Source organism: Cheilinus undulatus, linkage group 3 (assembly GCF_018320785.1).
Source record: "Cheilinus undulatus linkage group 3, ASM1832078v1, whole genome shotgun sequence".
NCBI lineage: Eukaryota > Metazoa > Chordata > Actinopteri > Labriformes > Labridae > Cheilinus > Cheilinus undulatus.
In genome coordinates this window covers 53,959,646-53,976,510 of record NC_054867.1, presented here as the reverse complement: position 1 = coordinate 53,976,510, position 16,865 = coordinate 53,959,646, and the positions used below count along the sequence as shown (strand labels likewise).

The following is a 16,865-nucleotide window of genomic DNA, read 5'->3' as shown; positions in this document are numbered from 1 at the left end:
CTGATACATGTACTGATATTTAAAAAGTTAACCTTTCATGAATTTAGTTTCTAACCGTTCTTTAACTACTTTGTTCAAAAACTTAATATAAAGTAGGTTAAAATTCCACCTTGGAATGTCAGTTTGTTAGAGAGCATCTTTTTATTGAAATGAACTCGAATGCGGCCCAAATTTTCCCGGGAAAAGTCCTGCGTCACATTCGCACAGTCTCCGCCTCCACTCCAACGATCAGAGGAAGGTTAGTTTGATTTATGTGACAGTACACACCGCTCTTGAACATAAAACAAAACTATGCAAAATTCTAAGGTATTAAGAAATAAATGTGGGGATGTGAGAGATGGAAACAAAGTGTTTTTGTACATAAAAAATTTAATTGTCAGAAAGGCATTAAACTAAAAAGGTGGAATTGAAATATTGAGTATTACGGAAGAGTAATAGGGCCACTGGAAAAAAAAATGAGACAATTATTTTTTACCTAAAAAAGTAAGAATTTCAGACTTTGATCTCAGAATTCTGACTTTTTTTCTCAAGTGAAATAAATTCGTCTCTATTTTTCTTTTTCAGCTGCCCTAATACTCTTCCACGATGAATAAATCGACATTCGTATTCCAAATTTAAAACGATTTTAAAACAATCATATTTTTCATTTCATCAAAGTCCATAAAAAAAGCGTGCGTCCCCGCTGTAGCTTCTGCTGGTCAACAAAACAAACACACCCTCCTCTTGACCCCGCCTTTTAGAATCAAACGACCAATCCCAAGACGAGACGTAACTGGTGAAATTGAATATTCATCACTTTTCGCGGGCTTTCGGGGTCACGTGGTCCGTTCGCGGGAAAAGAGACTCCCGGCAGGAAGAGGACAGCTTCTTCACAGACGCAGACAGAGACAGAGCTCAACAATGGCGGTGAGTAAAAATCCTCAATAATAGAGATAAATGTAGGAGTATCGACTTAAAAGTTCAGTAACAAGCAGAGAAAAGTTGGATTAACGGGACCGTTTTAGTTTGAATTTTTCTCTGTTGTTGATTTGACTGAAGAAATGAAAACTATGAAATCGAGTCATAAAGTTTTTAAGCTTTTAAAGCTTTGAGCTTAAAATCACCACATTTGAATAAATGTAGTTTCCTGTAGTGTCTCACTGCAGTTATATAATGTAGAAATTAATATTGTTTGAATGTTTTCTTGTTCTCTCTGTTCTGCCATGTGGCTGCCTGTCTTTGTGTCCTCTGCTGATGATAAAGGTGTTAAATTATGTTAAAATAACTTAATATTTCATATCAGCACTAATCAGATTATCCAGAGTGAAGTGAGAAATCACAGCTGTCAGTCTGAAATAACACAGTAGTGAACTTTATATCACTTTTAACCTCTTTGATGTTAACTTAATGACGCTCAGTGTTTTCTTAGCCTTAACCTCATCACTTATTTCAAACGTTATGCAAAACTGTTTATTATTTTTCTGCATTTGCAGTGTAATTATTTTTTATATTCATATTTCTGAAGGCATGTAGTTTCTTTTGTTGTTGTGGCTTGGACCACATGGCTTTAATCTGTCAGGACTGTCTGTTTCTAGCCCCTTTGTGCCCTGTTTTTAGTCCCCAGAGTGATTTACGTGGTCTAAAATATGGAGTAAACAACATTTACAAGCTCAGATAATATTCAGGAACTGAGACAAAGATGTAAACAATCCCAATGTGTCAAATTAGGGGACAAAAGTGAAGAAAAGGTCAATTTCTCAGGCATATTAACCAAAAATCTTATCATTCGAAGGTCGTAATTTGCAGAATAGCCCTTTAAAAAATTACAAATAAAAAACAGTTTAGATTTTTTTTTTTTTAAATGAATGATTTTATCTGTGATTTTTATTCACGTGACTTAGACCGTGTGTTTAGGGCACAAACAAAGCCTACAATACGATTTGTAGGTTTTGTAATAAAGAAATAATAATTCAACCTGATGCCTGTCTTTCCTGATGATGGCGCTTAATGATGCAGTGATGGCATTAGATATTTATTTGTAGCACATCTCCACTTTTAACAAGTATATTTATCAAAAGAATAATAAATCAGTGTTATCTTTCAACTTCTGCATCTGCCTGTGGGTTTTAACAAAATTCAAACCAGTAAAAAGTGTGAGAAAATCCTGCAACTCCTCCAGACTGAAGGCTTTTTAACAAAGCTAAAACTCCTCTGTCCATTACCTCTGGTTTAAAACCTTTTAACTACATTTTTGCCTGGTTTTGGAAAAATAAACAGCCTCTGTTAGAGCGCCGGGGCAGGATTAAACACGTTTAGACTCCTTTTTTGAATGTGTGAATTAAATAACTGCTTTATTTTGTATATTTTTATGCCTTTCTGCCACTGGATGCTTTCTTTTTAAATTTCCTAAATAGCTAGTCTTCTGTGTTTGCACACAGCTCTGCAGTCTCACACCCTTATATGGGCATAAAAGGGGCGTGTCTTCTACTTGATATGAAAAAGCATGCATGAGCTTCCATCAGGAGGAAACAGACCAGTAGTTTAGGACTGGGTCAGTGATTTTAATGTAAGAGGGGTACTGATGAGATCGGGTTCTAGGTCGTTTAAAGTGAGACTGGAAATGTAAGCTGAGTCCAACTAAGCAGTTTGTGGTCGATTAAAATCTTAGACTGGATTTAGAATCAGTATATATAATAATAATCAGTTCACGTTTGCCTCGTGTTCGTTGAACAGGATTCCTCCGAGTCGTTCCACATGGCCACCAGCCCCAGCCGAGCCTTCAGGAGGGGGGACCTGACCTCCAGCCCCGGGCGAGACCTGCCCCCCTTCGAGGATGAGTCGGAGGGGCTGCTGGGAGAAACCCTGCCGGAGGAGGAGGACGGAGAGGGGGAGGAGCTGATTGGAGACGGGATGGAGAGGTGAGGACCGGGTTTAATCTAAAGTTCTGGTGATGTTTTTTTGGATGTTTAACTCCGTTGTCTCTCCGCTCAGAGACTACCGAGCCATTCCGGCCCTGGATCAGTACGAGGCCGAGGGTCTGGACCTGGACGATGAAGATCTGTCTGAGCTGTCTCCTGGAGCTCGAGCTGCCGCTGAAGAGGAGATGAGGAGGAGGGACAGGGAGCAGGGAGTGAGCGGGAGGCTGAGGAGAGGACTGCTCTACGGTGAGGAGGAAGAGGATAAGGGGTTTTTGGTTGTTTATTTTTTTTTGTGTAGTCGGCTGCCACTAGGTGGGGCTGTTGCCATCTAGCCTAACATTACAAGGAGGACTGAAATCACAGCTTTACTGTGTTTAAATCATAGAGGAAGACAGGATGATTGAACTTCCTGTATTTTTTGTCGTGTTTCAGACAGCGAAGACGAAGACGAGGAGCGCCCAGCGGCTCGGCGCAGGCGGTTGGCCGAGCGGGCAGCAGAGGGCGTTGCTGATGGCGAGGAGGAGGAGATGATCGAGAGCATCGAGAACCTGGAGGACATGAAGGTGGGAACGCTACGGCTTCAGAGAAATTAACACGGTGGTGTTGTGGCGTTGGTCTGGGGTCTGACTGCATTTTCTCGCCCCGCAGGGTCACACGGTGAGGGAGTGGGTCTCCATGGCGGCTCCACGACTGGAGATCTACAACCGCTTCAAGAACTTCCTGCGGACCCACGTGGACGAGAACGGACACAACGTGTTCAAGGAGAAGATCAGCGACATGTGCAAAGGTAGGACGGCTGAACCGTGGCAGGATGAGTGTTTGTTTTAAAGATCAAAAATGGCGGTACATCTCCTTCAGGTCGTTGCTAATGTTCCTGCATGTTCTCCTGGTTTTAACTGGATCCTCTCTCTGCAGAGAATAAAGAGAGTCTGGTCGTGAACTACGAAGACCTCGCCGCCAGAGAACACGTTCTCGCCTACTTTCTGCCTGAAGCTCCGACTGAGATGCTGAAGGTGAGAACAGATCAAAGAGGAAGAGGCGATCCTTCAAAGTCTCTGAAAGTTAATGTTACTAGAGTAGATGTCAGTGAGGTTGATTAAAAAGTTTTCTAAAGAAAAAGTCAAAGTTTCCTCCTGGTAGTTTGTTAGGAAACGTCTGAACACAAAAATCCAAGGATAATGTTCTTCACCACAATAAACTGAGTTCAATAAATCAGGCATTAAAGGGAACCTGCCCGTGTTTAAATGTCGAGTCTCTTTCCTCCTCAGGTTTTTGATGAAGCAGCCAAAGAAGTCGTCCTCGCCATGTACCCAAAATACGACCGCATCGCTCACGAGATCCACGTCAGGATCTGCAACCTGCCGCTGGTGGAGGAGATCCGCTCTCTCAGGTCAGACTGGCCTCTAACAGCAGCATTTCAAAACCAGGAGAAAATGTTTGTCTAGTTTAAGCACATTTGGGGGAGTTAGAAAATTCAAACATGTTTGATGAACTGAGTCTGTTCCCCTCACAGACGAACAGTTTTTTTTTGTGTGTGTGTGTGTGTTTTGTTTTTTTTAACCAACCACACTGGGAATTTTGGGTGAAATCTGGCATGGTATACTTCCCACATGATGAACTGAATGGAAACTATTTAGAAAAGAAAAAAAAACACAGTTCCCATCACTCCCAACATGCATGTAGTTTTCAAACATCTGACATGATTGTTTAAAGGAAAAATCTGTTAAATTTTTAATAATGATCTAAAACTCTGACTAAACATATTTTTCACCAAGGAGAGTCAAACCAAACTAAAGTGTGTTTGAAATGAGATTAAGTATTGATGGTGTATGTTTGAGTGTTTTACATTTATAATAATTTTACAGTTGGCTGATTGGAATTAGTTAAAAGAAAATGATGTGGGAAAAAGTAAAAACTAACATGACTGAAATGATAAATGTTATCAAGGACTCAAATGTAGAACTCTTTAAACCGCTGATACTCAACATGTGGCTCTTTTATGTCTTAATTCAAAATATATTTTTGAAATTTGAAATATAAAATGGAAACTTTGGCCTCAGAAATTAATCACATTAGTTTGTTTCCCAGATTCATACAGAAGGCTTAAATTTAAAACTTACTGTACCATTTTTGCCCCTTTTCACCCTTTTTTTGCCACTTTTCACCCAACTAAGCTACCTTTGCCATTAAATACCACTTTTTTTCCCTACTTTTTGCCACTTCTTATTGACACTTTTCTCCATTTTTGCCCTGTTTCACCATTTTTTTCACCACTTTATGCCCATTTAAGCTACCTTTTGCTTTCAGATAACACTTGTTTCCACTTTTTGGCCTATTTTTGCCTCTCCTTCTAACCCCCTTTTATCCCATTTTTGCCATTTTTCACCCAGCTAAGCTACCTTTGCCATTAAATACCACTTTTTTCCCTACTTTTTGCCCATTTTTGCTCTGTTTCACCATTTTTTCACCACTTTATGCCCATTTAAGCTACCTTTTGCTTTCAGAAAACACTTGTTTCCACTTTTTGGCCTATTTTTGCTTCTCCTTCTAACCCCCTTTTATCCCATTTTTGCCATTTTTCACCCAGCTAAGCTACCTTTGCCATTAAATACCACTTTTTTCCCTACTTTTTGCCCATTTTTGCTCTGTTTCACCATTTTTTCACCACTTTATACCCATTTAAGCTACCTTTTGCCATTAGATAACACTTGTTTTCTCTTTTTTGGCAATTTTTGCAACTTCTTTTAGCCACTTTTATCCCATTGTTGCCCTTTTTCACATTTTTTTCACATTTAAGCAGCCTTTTACTTAAAGATAATGCTTTTTTCCTATGTTTTGCCCTACTTTGCCGGTCTCTGCTGCTTTTTGCCCATTTTAGTCACCTTTCTCTCATTTTTTTGCCATGTTTTTGCCACCTTTAAGTTATTTTTACTGTGGTTCTTTCAAAGGAATTTTTCAATAATTTGGTTCTTTTGTTGAGCAGGGTCGAGTAACACTGGTTTAAACTAAAGACAAAGATGGCTGCCAAAATTAAAACCTATCCCTCAGGTGTTTAATAAACCACTGTTACTACTTCAAGGATGAGTTTTGAAATAATGAGGGAGAAAAGCGGTTAAAAATGGTAAAAGCGTCAAAGGCCTTTTCACCGCTTTTCTCCCTCATTATGTGAAATTCATCCATGAAATGAAAACAGTGGTTTACCCTGCATGGAGACACTCTTCAGTCCAGCAGATAATCCAAAAGAAGTGGGCGGAGCTTAGCATCACGCCTACTCATCATCTTCTGTTATTGTTTTGACCGAGAGCCCCCTAGTGGTGGAGGAATTCACCACAGGTATCAGTTCCTCTCCACCTCTGGAGTTCACCCAGTGTGAGTTAAAGTTCTGAGTTATTTCAGGCATTTTTAATGGTTATTAATGAAAGCCCCTCGCTTTAGCGCCTGCAGGAGTAAAAACAAACACAGTGAGTGATTTTCCTCTGAGAGCAGAGCAGCTGTTAGGATCAGAGCGAGCAGATGAAGTGTTAAATAATAGATGGGATGTAGAGTCAGAGGAACACAAACATTTACACTAAAATAAAGGAAAGAACATCAAACCAGGGCCTGGATGCTGAATATGGGATAAGATTTATTGTAGTTTTTGGTGTATTCTCTCCTCTCCTAATAAAATCAGAGATGTTTAACCTTCAGGCCTTCATGATTTTATAGTTACGTTATATAAATCATGTGGTACCGGAGTATTGATCGTGTTCATCTCTGGTCCTCAGGCAGCTCCACTTGAATCAGCTGATCCGGACGAGCGGCGTGGTCAGCAGCTGCACCGGCGTGCTGCCTCAGCTCGGGATGGTCAAGTACAACTGTAACAAGTGTAACTTCGTGCTGGGGCCGTTCTTCCAGTCCCAGAACCAGGAGGTGAAGCCAGGCTCGTGTCCCGAGTGTCAGTCCCTGGGGCCGTTTGAGATCAATATGGAGGAGGTGAGATGATTGAGACGGGTGGAAACGGATCCTTAAACGTGTTCTGATGACTTCGTTTAGAATAAATACGAGGGTTTAAGAGCTCTGCCAACCTCACTGGTTGATATTTGTCCTGTATAGGTGTTATTAAGTCAACTTTTCTTAAGAAATTGGAGCGTCTGCAGGTGTTTCTGGTCATTTCCTTTTCTCTTGATTTAACCTTTAAGGTCTCTGTTTGAGTTTAGGTGATTGCAGATTAACTTGTGCACATTCGCCTTGAAGCTGCAACAATTGTCGAGTTTTTTTCCTGCAGTTTTTTACAGATTTAACTAATTGCATCGTTTTAAAAACACGTCGAATAGAAAAGAATACATGTTGAAGCTCTCAACAGCCTTACTTTGGTGTATTAACCAATCACCTCCTTCCTGCAGACCGTCTACCAAAACTACCAGCGAATCACCATCCAGGAGAGTCCTGGCAAAGTCGCAGCCGGCCGCCTGCCGCGCTCCAAGGACGCCATCCTGCTGGCCGACCTTGTAGACAGCTGCAAGCCCGGCGATGAGATTGTGAGTTGAAAACAAATCAGGTTTATTCTTTGTGAATCAACAATCCCAAGCTCCGAGGTGTTTTTAACCCTTAAATTCCGATCGCATCTCCTCAGGAGCTGACGGGAATCTACCACAACAACTACGACGGCTCCCTGAACATGGCCAACGGCTTCCCCGTATTCGCCACCGTCATCCTGGCCAATCACATCACCTGCAGGGACGAGGGCGTGGTCGTGGCCGAGCTGACAGACGAAGACGTCAAGGCCATCGTCGCTCTGTCGAAGGACGAACGCATCGGAGAGAGGGTGAGGAGACGCTCAAATGCTAACTAAACAAAGAGGATCCTGCACAGTCGTCTTCTTTTATTTTTTGGATTCACAATTTTAATTTTTAAGTCATATTTTACCTTTTAAACTCATAACTTTATCTTTTTAATCCCATATTTTGTCCTTTAAAACTCATGATTTCAAATTTTTCTCATATTTCCACATTTTAAACTCATAATTTTTACATTTTAGATCGACAATGTTAAATTTAAGTTATATTTGTTACTTTTAAACTCATTATTTTGGCCTTTTAATCCCATATTTTGTCCTTTAAAACCCAAGTTTTTTCATATTTCGACATTTTAAACTCATAATTTTAACTTTTTATTTCATATTTTGACCTTCTAGATTCACAATTTTAAATTTAAGTCATATTTTTAACTTTATAAGTCATTATTTTGAATTTTAGCTTATATTTTGACATTGTCATCTCCTAACTTTGTCTTATTAATCCCATATTTTGACCTATCACAATATTTTGACTCACAATTTAAAATTTTAAGTCACATTTTGACTTTCAACTCAAGAGTTCAGTTTTTATTGCATATTTTGACCTTATTTGAGATTGTTTTTCTATCTTTAATATTGCCTTCTGACCTTTTGAACTATGATGGAATTTTTATCTCAGATTTCGAGCCTTTAAATTCATAATTTTTACTGTTTTTTTTTCATCAATGCTGTTTTGTTTCATATTTTATTACTGGTGACAATGAGGTTGGCAGGTTAAGGTTGTTGACCCTAGTAGGCTCTCAGGCTAGACCTAAATCCAGAATCCGGCCCCTGCTGGGACTGAGTTTGAGACCCCTGTTCTAGAAGGATCCTCTTTATATCATTTAATCGTCTCCATGTCGTCTCTGCAGATCTTCGCCAGCGTCGCTCCGTCCATCTATGGCCACGAGGACATCAAACGAGCGCTCGCTCTGTCTCTGTTTGGAGGAGAGCCTAAAAATCCTGGTACAAGCCCCGCCCACCACTTTCTCAAATTAAAAAAACTAACGTGTGACGCCCCACTCGTTCTGTTACACTCTAACTCCCCCCCTCTCTCCTGTCCAGGTGGGAAACACAAGGTGAGAGGAGACATCAACGTGCTGCTGTGTGGAGACCCGGGAACCGCCAAGTCCCAGTTCCTCAAGTACGAGTCTGCACCTGTTAGATAATTAAAAACTCGCTGTTAGAGTGGAGGATAGATAAGGAAGGAAACGTTGGATGTAGTCATTTAAACTTCTCTGAGAATCTAAACTGAAGTGCTGTGGTCGTTCTCTGCAGGTACGTGGAGAAGGTGGCGAGTCGTGCCGTGTTCACCACGGGTCAGGGAGCATCCGCCGTCGGTCTGACTGCCTACGTGCAGCGACACCCAGTCAGCAGAGAGTGGACGCTGGAGGCCGGAGCGCTGGTCCTCGCCGACCGTGGCGTCTGCCTGATCGACGAGTTTGATAAGGTGAGTGGAGACGAAATCCTCGCCTGTCCCGTCTGATCGGATCCTTCACATCAAAATAAACGCCACTTCCTTCGTCCTACAGATGAACGACGCCGACAGGACAAGTATCCATGAGGCCATGGAGCAGCAGAGCATCTCCATCTCTAAAGCCGGCATCGTCACCTCGCTGCAGGCCAGGTGTACGGTCATCGCCGCCTCCAACCCCATCGGTACGGGACGGTCCAGATACAAATCTTCAAACCTCTTATGATCAAAAACACAGATCTGACTGAACAGTTGGCTTATCAGAAGAATAAAATAAATTCTTTCTATACTATAATAACATAAAGTTAGTAAATTAAAATAAACATCTGACTGAACAGTCAGCATATTATTAGAGGAAAAGAATCAATTCTTTCTAGACTTTAATCGATAAAGTTGGGAAAAACAGTTTATCCAGAGAGGTCAGCATTAACTTCTCATCACGTTTCATAGAGAATTAATTCTAATGTTAAATGGTATTAAAAGTTTTATGTTTATCTGGATTTTATAGGCAGTTGTCAGTTTGAAACCACTGATTTAGAGGATTTAAGTACAATATAAAAAAAATAAAGCCTTAAAATGACAGAACATAGTACATTTATGAAATGAAAGTAATAAATTCACTAAATTTAAGTTTTGAATTTACTATATTTAGGTTATAGATTCACAGGAAATGAATCCATGGAATCAAAACATAAATTCAAATAAATTAAATGTATAATTTAATGGGATTAAAAATGAAAATAAACCATATTGAAGTTGTAAATTACAAGATTAGATTAAAAAATTACATTAATCAGATTAAAGTTGTACATTTATGAATTTGAGGTGGTAAATTGCAGCATTAATTTCTTCGACTAAAACTATGACTAAAAATGTTCGTCGACAGCCTTTTTTCCATGACAAAAACTAGACTAAGACTAACAGAAATAGATCTGTGATGACTAAAACTGCACACAGAAAAAATGTGTAGTCTTTAATTTGATGAGATAAAAGTTGTGCATTTACAAGACTAATATTGTAAACTTAAATTATACATTATTTGACAGGATGAGAGTTGTAACTCTGCAAGATTAAAATTGAAAATTTGAACTACAGATCATAATTTGATAGGGTTACAGTTGTAAATTTGACAAGATTAAATAGAAAATTTATGATTACAGAAACTTGATTTGAAGATTAAAGTTGTAAATTGACGAGGTTATTTATTTGACAGAAGTTAAAAGATTACAAGACTAAAATTGTAAATTTTAAGTACAAACTACTATATATATATTTGACAGGACTAGAGTTGTAAATTTGCTAGATTAAAATAGTAAATTTGAGTATAATTTGACAAGATTAAAGTTGTAAAAAAATTTTTAACTAGTGTTTATAATTTGGCACAGTAACAGATGTAAATTTACAGTATTATTAAAGTTAAAATCGCTGTTGTACCGTAATTCCTTGTCCATCTATCAACTTTTACCAAATGTGTGTGTGTGTGTGTGTGTGTATATATTATATACACACACACACATATATTTTTGAAAGGTAATTTGTGGGAACGTTAATGGGTATTTAGGTTCCATGCAGTCTTATAAAATCTTAAATTCTCAAGGACCAATGCCTGATTTCCCTCGGGTAATGCTGGTTGAACCCTGTAAGAATTAAAATGTTTACAGACTTCTCCTGCAGACCAGATGACCAGCCTTGTTGTCTGGGTTTAAAGATTTTCTTTATTTTAATGATTTAAACGGAGTCAGTCGATCTCTGGGACGTTTTTAAAATCTAGTCAAATATATTTAGAAAGTTTGTAAAGTAAGACATCAGGATGTTACTCCTCACCGTTCTTCCTCTTCTCTCTGCAGGCGGCAGGTACGACCCGTCCCTCACCTTCGCGGAGAACGTCGACCTCACAGAGCCGATCGTGTCTCGTTTTGACGTCCTGTGTGTGGTCAGAGACTCCATCGACCCCGTGCAGGTACAAATACTGGACTGTCTGCTCAGAGTCCACACCTCATTTTAGTTTTTTTGTCTGAGTGATTGGAAACAGGCCAAATCTCTCTCAGTTCACTTACTGATGTATTTTAGAGTCTTATTTTGAAATTCCGTCACCATGGAAACTAAAGATGGGACAGGAAATGAAAGATTCATGAAAGTCTTTTTCTTTCTCTGGTTCCCTATTGGTTCTCTCTCCACCCAGGATGAGATGTTGGCTCGCTTCGTGGTCGGCTCCCACATCAAACATCACCCTAGCAACAAGGAAGGGGGTGTGGCCTTGGAGGAGATGGTTCTGCCCAACTCGTCTGACGTTCCTCTGATTCCCCAGGAGCTTCTGAGAAAGTACATCATCTACGCCAAGGAGCGGGTACGGATAACCTCCTTATTAGCTCATCATCCTGATGTTCTGGGTTCTAGGAGACTACCCAACCCCTCAGAGTCCTCTATTCTGGGTATTTAGTAGGGCTGGGCAGTTAATCGCAAATTAGATTAAATCACAATATGGCATGCTGTAATATTCAAATCGCAGACAGTGCAGTATTTCTCTAACCTGAAAAGAGTCAAAATACCAGTTTGAAACAATCTTTTTTTCTTTTTTTTATGTTTTATACCGGTGTTACTCAACCCTGCTCAACCAAAGAGCAAAATGGTTGAAAAATACCTTCGCAAGAGCCACAATCTAAGTGGTTAAAATTGGCAAACACAGCTTGAAGTAGCAATAAAAATGAGTTAAAGGGGGAAAAATGGTCAAAAAGCAACAACAATGGGTAATAAGGGGTGAAAATGGGGAGGAAAAGTGGAAAAAGGGTCAGAAAGTAGCAGAAATGGGTGAGATGTGACAAAAAAATGAGTAAATAAAATGGTCCAAAAGTGGCAAAACAGTGGAAAAAAAAAGAGTGAAAAGTGACTAAAATGGGCAAAAACTAGGAAAAAGTGTTCTTTAATGAAAGAGGGAGGCTTAAATGGGTGAAAATGCAGAGAAAAGGCTAAAACGGGATAAAAGTTGCAAAAAATGGGTAAAAGTTGCAAAAAAGTGTCAATAATGGGCAAAAAAGTAGGAAAAAAGTGGTTTTCAAAGGCAAAAGGTTGCTTAAATGGGTGAAAAGTGAGAAAAAAATGGTGAAAAAGGGGCTATAAAGTTTCCCTTATTTAAGGTTTTCTGGGGGAATAATATTTAAAATGAAGACAAAGAGCCACGCGTATCACTACTTTATACGTTATTCAAACCTTAAAGTATCTTTTTTATTTTATTTTTTACAAAAATCTTTCTTTTCTTGCTTAGGCATTTATTTTTCTTCATCAGAATGTGAATAATATGAGAAATGATCATCCCCTTCAATAAAGCAATTGATATCAACATTTCTTTATGAGCCAAAATGGCAGTAAGGTTTTTTTTTTCTAAATTTAGCCCTAGTTGAACTTATCTAATATTGTACTTGTTATAATATAGAATGATTTCTTGCTGATGTTTGTTGAACAACAGAAAAAATGAGGAACCTTAATAATCGCCTTTCAAATCGCGATATTGCTGGAAAAAATTGCAATTGGCTAATTTTTGCATGTCGTTCAGCCCTTTTATTTAATAGTGCTGTTAGGATCCAGATCCTCACATTTGAGGACAAAGAAAGCCTTTTCTTTAAACTCCAGAGTAGATGAACCTTAGCTTGAGCTCTGGGCTTCAGGTACTAACATCTAAATCTCCTTTAACTGTTAAATCTGTATTTCCTGTTTCTGCAGGTTCATCCTAAACTCAACCAGATGGATCAGGACAAAGTGGCTCGGATCTACAGCGACCTGCGTAAAGAGTCCATGGTGAGAACTACATCTGACGGTTAAACCATTAGAGTCCTTCACAGAAATGCTGGCAAACGTACGCTCAAAGATGAATGCTCTGTCAGTGATGTTTGACATCAATCAGTCAGGGCTGGATCTGATTGGCCCATCAGGACAGAAACTGTCCAGTCAAGGCTGGATCTGATTGGCCATGTAGGGTTAAGCATCACCACTGTTACTGTTCAGATATTTGATAAAGACTACTGTCGAAAAGCCTTAAAGGAAGCACTCAGAGAAAGGGAAACATACGGGAACCAGCATGTTGATCCCGTCTTTGAAAGAGGCCGGCGCACGTTCCCAGCAGTAAAACACTGATTTATCCATTTCAAATCAGAATCTTTGTTTTCTGCTGCTCTAAACTTCTGTCCTGACTCTTTTGTCGCCCCCTTCAGGCGACAGGCAGCATCCCCATCACGGTGCGTCACATCGAGTCCATGATCCGGATGGCCGAAGCCCACGCCAAGATGCACCTGAGGGACTACGTCCTGGAGGACGACGTGAACATGGCGATCCGGGTGATGCTGGAGAGCTTCATCGACACGCAGAAGTTCAGCGTGATGAGGAGCATGAGGAAGGTGAGGCAGCGGCGGCGAGCTTTTAACTATGGTGGCAGAAACCCTCAGCTGTCATGTTTCTAATGTTTCCTGTTTTACGCAGACGTTCGCCCGGTACCTAGCCTTCCGCCGGGACAACAACGAGCTGCTGCTGTTCATCCTCAAACAGCTGGTCAACGAGCAGGTGGCCTATCAGAGGAACCGCTACGGCGTCCAGAACGACACCATCGAGATCCTCGAGAAAGAGCTGCAGGATAAGGTGAGCGTGTCGTAGACAGATCAGACAAGTGTGGCGTTTATCCCGTTCTCCTCTGACCCCGCCTCCTTTCTCTCCTTCAGGCCAGACAGATCAACGTCCACAACCTGACGGCGTTCTACGACAGCGACCTTTTCCGCTCCAACAAGTTCAGCCACGACGGGAAGAAGAAGCTCATCCTGCAGCAGTTCTAGAGCCTCATCACCTTTTTCCGCCTCCGCTCTGTAAATTAGTCCTGGTTTGGGTCGCCGTTGGAAGACTCTGGTTTAGAGAGATGAATGCTTCAGAAGTTCAGACGCTGAGTCAGTCAGAAGAATACTGATCAATAATCCTGATACTTCTCTCTCTGCTGGAGTCTGATTGTAAATAAATGTACATGTTTGTTGCTGCTGTTTAATGTTTTAGAGACTCGCTGATGTTGAGTTTATACTGCTGGGACTGACGCTCTTGTAAAATAAAAACATTCAGTACTTAAAGAAGTAAAAACTAAAGTTTGATGTTTCTGAGGTCGGAGATTTCCTCACGTTGGATTGTTGATGTTTTGATAATAAAATAGTGAATTTGTCAGACGTTTCCTGTCCTCTGTTCCCTCACAGCTGGTTTACATCAGTATGAATCTCGCTAATAAAGATCCATGATGAGCTGAGATTAAACCTGTGTAGACCCAAACCCTCCAAACTTCCTGTTAAACAAGAATGGTTTGAAGCGGTTGCCAAAACCCTCCTGAGGGTTTTATGAAGAACTGCACAGACCTTCAACATTAGCCTGATCCTCATTTCCAGTCCTGGTGTTGCTGTTCTCTAAATTCTGCAGTAGTCGGCGTCAGAGTCGAGACGAAGACATTTCCTCTCCCTTTAGCAGTGATTCTCAATGTGTGGCTCTTTTATGCCGTCATTTGAAACATTATTCCCCCAGAAAACCTTAAAATAACCTCATAAATTGTACATTATAAATAGCATTAATCAGTTTGTTTATAACACTTACACAGTAGGCTTTAATTATCAACCTCTATTTTTGTCTGTGCATTTCCGTTGCCCTTATTTGCAATTTTTTCCCACTTTTATTCCAATTTTACTGCTTTTAGCCCATTTTTGCCACGTTAAGCCAGTTCTTGAGACTTTTATCCTGCTTTTTGCAATAAGATGCCTCTTCTGCCCATTTTTCCCACCCTTTTGCTGATTTGTGCCCATTGTAGCCACTTTTCACTCATTTTTTGCCACGTTTTTGCTACTTTTGGACCATTTTTGCCACTTAACCTATTTTTGTCGCTTTCTGCTCTTTTGTGCCACTTTTCTCAGTGTTAGCCACTTTTAGCCCATTTTTGCCACTTTTCTGGTCACTTTTTACCAATTTTTGACCCTTTTATCCTGATTTTTGTCATTAAATGCCTCTTTTTGCCTTTTTCCCCCCTTTTAGCTGATTTGTGCCCATGTTAGTCCTTTTTCACTTATTTTATGCCACATTTTTGCCACTTGTAACTCATTTTTGTCACTCATTACTCGTTTTTGTCACTTTTTGCCCTTTTGTGCCACTTTTCTCGTAGTGTTAGTCACTTAAAGCCCATTTTTGCCACTTCTTTTTGTCACTTTTTGCCAATTTTTGACACTTTCATCCTGATTTTTGTAATTTTTTACTACTTTTATTCTGATTTTTGTAAGTCAATGCCTCTTTTTGCCCATTTTCCCTTCTTTTTGCTAATTTTTGCTCATTTTAGTCACTTTTTACTTGTTTTTTGCTACTTTTTGACCATTTTTGCCACTTGTAACTCATTTTTGTCACTTTCTGCCCTTTTGTGCCACTTCTTTTTGTCAGTTTTTAGCAATTTTTAACACTTTTATCCTGCTTTTTGCTATTTTTTGCCACTTCTCACCCATTTAAGCTGCCTTTTGCAATGAAATGCCACTTTTTGCCCATTTTCCCACCTTTTTTTTAATAACTTTTGCCCATTTTTGCCGCCTTTAACTCATGTTTTGGTCACTTCCCACCCATGTTTGCCACTTTTCAGCCAGTGTTTGCCGCTTTTTGACCATTTTTTCCACCTTTAACTCATTTCAATTGCCACTTTTTACTGCTTAGATTGTGGCTCTTGCAAATGTTTTTATCAACAGTTTGGCTCTTTGGTTGAGCAGGGTTCAGTAACACTGCTTTAGAGTTTGAATAAATCTCAGTGCAGGGCATCGTCCGTGTGTCTTTAAAAGAGTTTCATCCAAAATCAAAGATTTAATCTGATTTTAAAAATCTGAACAGAAATGATGAACCAGCTCTCTGTGTTGAAGGGAGTAGCGGCCTCAGCAGACTTGAACCCTCAGAGGATGTTCAGGCTTTTTTAATGCTAATATTCAGAGGGTAAATGGCTTAAACAGACGGCAGCACATTAAACAGTTACAGACATGAAATATAAAAGTTATAAACACAAATAAACCGATCCTGAGTCAGAGCTCAGAGTCATCAGTAAAAACACATCTACGACAGGAGTGGGTAACTGGCGGCCCGGGGGCCTCACACGGCCCTCCACTTCAGCCAGTGTGGCCCCAAGCCGATTTCAAATACCGATAAATTATAAACTGAGGCAAAAGGGACAAAATCTGCCGTTAACAAAATGAAAACAAAATTTTGAATATATAATTTCAATAATTTGAAAATTGTTTTCAATTTCTTTTGATTGGTTTAATGTTTATTTTCTATTTGTGTATTTGTTTTTTTTTTTTGTTTGTTTTTTAATTAGAAAAATCAGAAATAAATTCATGGACTTCTTATTTAATTGTATGTCATTTTTTCATTTAAATTTTATTGATTTTATTTTTTTTCATTTTCATTTATTTCTTTTTTTTGAGTTTTTCTTTTGATTAAAATGATTTGAAACTTGTTTTCAGTTTCTTTTGATTGATTCCATCTTTTTATTTTTTATCTATTTGTATTTTTGTCGGTTTTTAAGTTAAACTTTCTTTATTTTGAGAAAATATAAATTATTTTTTTAACTTCTTACTTAATTTTATTTTAATTTTTTGTCTGGTTTTAACAGTTTAAAAGATGATGAATTGTTTTTTAAATTGTTTTC

The 16,865-nt window shown here is 39.3% G+C and overlaps 1 protein-coding gene across 1 annotated transcript; it reads left to right on the top strand.

Annotated features, from left to right (window-relative positions):
• Window positions 1-827: 827 nt before the first annotated feature.
• On the top strand, window positions 828-14,372 carry mcm2 (minichromosome maintenance complex component 2). Its single transcript, XM_041815971.1, has 20 exons — window positions 828-906; window positions 2,713-2,897; window positions 2,971-3,143; window positions 3,330-3,460; window positions 3,546-3,684; window positions 3,813-3,910; window positions 4,166-4,287; window positions 6,662-6,869; window positions 7,280-7,414; window positions 7,510-7,701; window positions 8,583-8,676; window positions 8,776-8,854; window positions 8,989-9,160; window positions 9,243-9,369; window positions 11,032-11,144; window positions 11,367-11,531; window positions 12,902-12,976; window positions 13,390-13,572; window positions 13,655-13,810; window positions 13,891-14,372. The coding sequence occupies exons 1-20, from the start codon at window positions 901-903 to the stop codon at window positions 13,999-14,001; spliced, it is 2,664 nt and encodes an 887-aa protein (XP_041671905.1). The 5' UTR covers window positions 828-900; the 3' UTR covers window positions 14,002-14,372.
• The last annotated feature ends 2,493 nt before the right edge of the window (window positions 14,373-16,865 follow it).

Excerpts from the sequence above, each read along its gene's own strand:
- mcm2 (XM_041815971.1), top strand. Across the intron at positions 8,855-8,988 it reads GCCAAGTCCCAGTTCCTCAA|GTACGTGGAGAAGGTGGCGA; the intron begins GTACGAGTCTGC and ends CGTTCTCTGCAG. Across the intron at positions 9,370-11,031 it reads CGCCGCCTCCAACCCCATCG|GCGGCAGGTACGACCCGTCC; the intron begins GTACGGGACGGT and ends TTCTCTCTGCAG.